This window comes from Solanum verrucosum, unplaced genomic scaffold (assembly GCF_900185275.1).
Source record: "Solanum verrucosum unplaced genomic scaffold, falcon-dt-bn FXZP01000101.1, whole genome shotgun sequence".
Classification (NCBI taxonomy): Eukaryota; Viridiplantae; Streptophyta; class Magnoliopsida; order Solanales; family Solanaceae; genus Solanum; species Solanum verrucosum.
In genome coordinates this window covers 2,627,970-2,633,460 of record NW_026020111.1, presented here as the reverse complement: position 1 = coordinate 2,633,460, position 5,491 = coordinate 2,627,970, and the positions used below count along the sequence as shown (strand labels likewise).

At 39.7% G+C, this 5,491-nt stretch overlaps 1 protein-coding gene across 1 annotated transcript; it reads right to left on the bottom strand.

Moving 5' to 3' along the window:
• Window positions 1-932: 932 nt before the first annotated feature.
• Window positions 933-1,664, bottom strand: LOC125825535 (secreted RxLR effector protein 161-like). The gene has a single exon (XM_049504866.1). The coding sequence runs from the start codon at window positions 1,662-1,664 to the stop codon at window positions 933-935; it is 732 nt and encodes a 243-aa protein (XP_049360823.1).
• Window positions 1,665-5,491: the final 3,827 nt, after the last annotated feature.

Sequence of the window (5,491 nt, the reverse complement as noted above, 5' to 3'; positions counted from 1 at the left end):
AAGAGCGGCCAAACTTTGTACAACCACTAATTATTCCCCTGCTGCTAGAATATTCGACTCAAGACCCTTTCCCTCATGCAGATCACCATCAAATAACCTCTCAGACATAGTAGAAGACACTCATCTAGACAATACTTCAACTTCTTTAGTGGGAGGGTCAACACTTGGTTTTATAACTGATTGGGCTTCTGAGTTTTGAGATTCGTCACATGACAACACCAAAGTAGGAGAACAGGGCAAAATCTCCCCAGAAGGTAGTGCATGCAGGGGAAACCACTACTTCAGTCAGTGGAGTGATGGATTCACCTATTTCACCAACTTTACAGACTGGTGTCGAATGAGACTGTTATGGGAGAGGAGTAGAGAAGTTGAAAGAACTAGGGTTTTCAACCTCTTGAGGAATAGGAATCTTTGAAGATGTAGAAGAGTTGGTCATTTTGATGAGGAGAAGCAAAAGCAATTTAGGCGCAGAGTAGTGAATCACAAAGGGATTATGAAGAAATTAGGATTTGGATTCACAGAGGTTAGGTTTATATTTAAGTACAAGAGGTATCAGGTCCTTGAAACGTAGTGACTCTTGGTTTTAAAGTGAAAAGACGTTTGAAATTGACGCGATGAATGGGTGAGAGACACGTGGCAGTGACAGTTGACAGACACACAGTGTAGCATAAGTGATACTAACCTCATGGGGACCAGGTCCCATTTAATATGTAGCCATGTCTGTATGATTAGATCTTCTCTTCAGCTATCATGACATGAGTGTATACCTGCATTAAGGTACCAGAAGTGAATTCTCAAACGATATGCATTACAACAAGTATAGATACCTGCACTCTTTAACATAATCAAATGGAAGATTTTGTGCAAACTTGTCGTGGAATCAAGTGATGTTGTGCATCCCCAACCTCAACCTAGTTTTGATAAAACATTCTTTACTCAAGGGATTTTGTAAAGATATCAGCCAACTGGTCTTCTGTCTTGCAGAAACTCATCACCACATTTTGCTTCTCAATATTGTCCCTTAGGAAGTGATGCCTCACATCTATGTGATTTGTCCTCTTATGCTGAACGGGATTCTTGGCCATGTTCATTGCCCTGGTGTTGTCACATATTAGAGGGATAATGTCTATGAGAACACCAAAATATTCTAGTTGTTGCTTGATCCATATGAGTTGAGCACAGCATGATGCATCAGCCACATATTCTGCCTCTGTTGAAGACAGTGCCACTGAATTTTGCTTCTTAGTCCCCCAAGAAATCAGTGATGATCCGAGCAAGTGTGTCATGCCTGATGTACTCTTTCGATCAGCAAGAAAACCTGCATAATCAGCATCAACATAAACAATTAGATTAAGTGAATCACCCGTTGGGTAGATGAGGACCAGGTCCTGAGTTCCCTTCAGGTATCTCAGAATTCGCTTGGCTGCCTTCAAATGTGACTCATTTGGCACTGCTTGAAACCTTGCGCACATCCCTACACTGAAGACTATATCAGGCTTGCTTGCAGTGATGTATAGAAGTGACCCAATAATTCCCCTGTACATGGTTTGATTAACCTCAACACCATCTTCATCCAGATCAAATTTCACACTTGTGCTCATAGGTATGTCAAGAACTTTTGCCTTCAGTAGTTTGAACTTTTTGAGAAATTCTTTCATATACATCTCTTGACATATAAAAGTGCCCTGAGGAGACTGCTTGATTCACAATCCTAGGAAGAAAGTAAACTCCCCCATTATGCTCATTTCAAATTCACTACTCATCAAATCAGCAAATTCTTTGCACAGTGAATCTGAAGTAGCTCCAAAGATGATGGCATCTACATATACCTGCACAATCAACAACTTCTTACCTTTGGATTTTAGGAACAAGGTATTATCAATTTTACCTTTTTTGAAGCCATTTGCAAGGAGAAACTTCGACAAACAATACCAAGCTCTGGAGCTTACTTTAAACCATACAAAAAACACATGATTTGGCAGTTCTGTATCATCAAAACCTGGAGGTTGTTTGACATACACCTCTTCTTTCAGATTCCCGTTCAAGAATGCACTCTTGACATCCATTTGAAATAGCTTAAATTCCATGTGGGCAGCAAAGGCTATCAAGATTCTAATAGCTTTCATTCTGGCTATAGGAGCAAAAGTCTCATCGTAGTCCATCCCCTCCTCTTGGTTGTACCCCTGTACCACGAGCCTTGACTTATTTCTGGTGATAGTCTCATGCTCATCATGTTTGTTTTTAAAGACTCATCTTGTCCCAATAATGGTTCTGTTGAGAGGCCTGGGACCAGGTGCCAAACTTTGCTCCTCTCAAACTGATGAAGTTCTTCTTGCATTGATGTTACCCAATCTGCATCATGTAAAGCCTCTTTGATGTTCTTAGGCTCAATGGATGATATGAAGGCTGAATATGTAACTAAATTTCTTGTTCTGGATCTAGTTTGTATTCTGGAGTCAAGGTGAGAGATGAGATTGTCCAGTGGATGTGAAGATTGATGTTTCCATCCAGACTTTCTGGTAATCTCTTCTTCCACATCAGCATCAGATTCTCCTTCATCATCTTCTGTATTTTGAGATAAAACCTCATGGGCTGAGCCAGAGGGACCAGGTTCTCCTGTGTGTTTTGCACCATTTTCTATTGCAACCTGTTTGTTTCCAAGATTTTGGATTGCCTTATCATGTGTTCCCTTGATCAACTCCTCCAACTCATGGTCTTCTTTGTGCTCATCATTTTTCTCAGATTCATCAAATATCACATGTATGCTCTCTTCAACACATAAAGTTCTTTTGTTAAAAACCCTGCAGGCCTTGCTGGTAGAAGAGTACCCGACAAATACCCCTTCATAACTCCTGGCATCAAACTTGCCAAGGTCATCCTTTCCATTATTCAGTACAACGAATTTGCACCCAAATGAGTTAAGATGAGCAATTGAAGGTTTTCTGTCATTTAGCAAGTCGTAAGGTGTTTTCTTGATCACAGACCTAATAAGACACCTATTTGTAACATAGCATGTTGTGTTGACTGCTTCTGCCCAAAAATTCATTGCAAACCCCGAGTCAATCATCATGGTTCTTGCAATATCCACCAATGTTTTGTTCTTCCTTTCAACAACTCTATTTTGCTGAGGAGTTCTTGGTGCAGAGAAATTGTGATTGATTCCATTTTCAGCACAAAAGCCTTCAAGTTGAGAGTTCTAACTCGGTGCCATGGTCAAACCTGATACTAGCAATCTTGCAGTTAACCTTCAGTTGAATAGTTTTGGAAAACATGATCAGAAGTTCGACCGTCTCATCCTTAGTCCACAGAAACATGTTCCAAGTGAACCTGGAGAAATCATCAACAACTACAAGAATATACGTCTTACCTCTTCTGCTTTGAATTCTGATTGGTCCACACAGGTCCATGTGATGAACCTCCAGTGGTCTAGTTGTTCTCACATATTTCTACTTTGAAGGATGATCTTGTTTGTTTCCCTTTTGCACAGGCATCATAGACTTTATCATTTGAGAATTTCAGCTTTGGCAATCCACGGACCAGGTCCCCTGCAACAAGTTTGTTTAACAAAGAAGTACTTACATGACCCAATCGCTGATGCCATAGATTTGCATCATCAGTTTGAGCGATCATGCATGAAAGACTGTCCCCTTCAATAGAGTCAAGATCCACAATATACATATTTTTTATTCTTTTGACAGACATAACAACTAATTTAGTTGCACAGTTTGTAACCAGACACCTATCAGACATGAACTTGACTTCATTTCCCTTGTCGCAAATTTGAGATACACTCAGGAGATTGTATTTCAAACTATCCACATAGTGTACATTGTCTATGGAGTAATCAGTTGTTCTTCCTATCTTGCCAATTCCAAGAATAAAACCCTTCTTTCCACCACCAAATGACACACCACCACCTTGGTGTGCTTACAAAGAGAGGAAGTTTAGAGTGTCTCCAGACATGTGCCTTGAGCATCCACTATCCATGTACCAGCACTGACTGCTTTCTCTCTTCTGCAAAAGAATCACTTATTAGACTTAAGAATCCACTTCAAATGGAGTTCCCAAAAACTGTCAAAAGGCTTAATGAGAAACCTTCTTGTCCATAGAGGTAAAGTGTTCTTGCTAAAGTGGTAACTGGGACCAGGTACCTTTTTCTTTTTTTCAAAAATCTTTCTTAATTTGAGAAACTTCTCCTGCCTTTCTTTTACTCCTCTCAAAATCTCACATATTTCTTTCAGATGACCATTTTTACCACAGTGGGTACACAAAAAGTTGTCAAAGACAGACACATATTTACTATAAGGATTGTACGGAGGCTTTATCTGTATACAACCTAATCCATTTTTGTTGTTGAACTTCTGATTTGTTAAGTTAGAGAGTATCTTAGACGAATCAGTCTATTTGAGGGAGTGGTTCAACTATTCTTTGATCTTACATAGATCCTTCACTAGTTGAGAGTTCCTTTTAAGGGAGGCAACTAACTTAGACTCAGAGGTCTTAAGTTTCTATTCTAGTTCAACCTCAAAGTTACTGAGTTTTTACTTCCCACCCTCAGAGGTACCAGCCTCCTCGTTAGGTTCCAGACTACTAGTTTCAAGGATACCTATCCTAACACTCATTTCAGACATTTGAGAGTTGAGAGCTGAGTTATTATCCCCACACAGACTTAGTTTTTCACTCATCATCAAATTTTCAGAAGTCAGTTCATCAACTGAATCAATTAATAGAGCAGCAAGTTTTCTCAATCTATTAATGGGAAAAGTATTTAGATCATCCTTGAGATCAAAAAGGGTTACCTCATTCAGATCCTCTTCATCGTCAGATTTTGCCATTAGTGATAAAATGGAATTGTAGCTTCATCATCTTCCACAGCCATCATCGAGACATCTTTTGGACTATTTGTCTCTTCCTCGGACTCGCTAGATGTATTTCCACATACATCCAAAGCTTTCTTTACTAGTTTATCAGCATGAGTTTTCCTCATGGCATGGTCTAGGACCTGGTCCCTTCTACAAGGTCTGAAGTCCTGAGTTTCCTGGTTCTGACTGGGGAAGTCCCTCATAAAATGATCAGGTTTTCCACATTAATGACAAAGATCATTTGCATTTGCTGCTCTATTGGTCAGAGCTTTCTTTTGAAAGTCTTCATGCTTCTTGATAATCTTCTGAAACCTTCTAGTGATATATGTCATTTCGTTCTCCTCCTCAGTCACGTTGTCATGAGATGTTTTCAAAGCAACTGATTTCTCTTTTTTTTTCCTTCTTCATGTTTGTCCCCTGTTGCTTGTTTAGCTCATAGGTTTGGAGATTTCCAATCAGTTCATCCATGGCAAGCGTCTTCAAATCTTTTGCTTTGGTTATAGCATTCACTTTGCTTTCCCATGACTTGGGAAGAACTTTAAGAATCTTTCGAACTTATTTGCTTAGGGGAATAGGCTCACCAAGGCATCTCAGTTCGTTGGTTATGGAGGTGAATCTTGAGTTCATCT

Excerpts from the sequence above, each read along its gene's own strand:
- LOC125825535 (XM_049504866.1), bottom strand. The coding sequence starts at position 1,664 with ATGTATATGAAAGAATTTCTCAAAAAGTTCAAACTACTGAAGGCAAAA.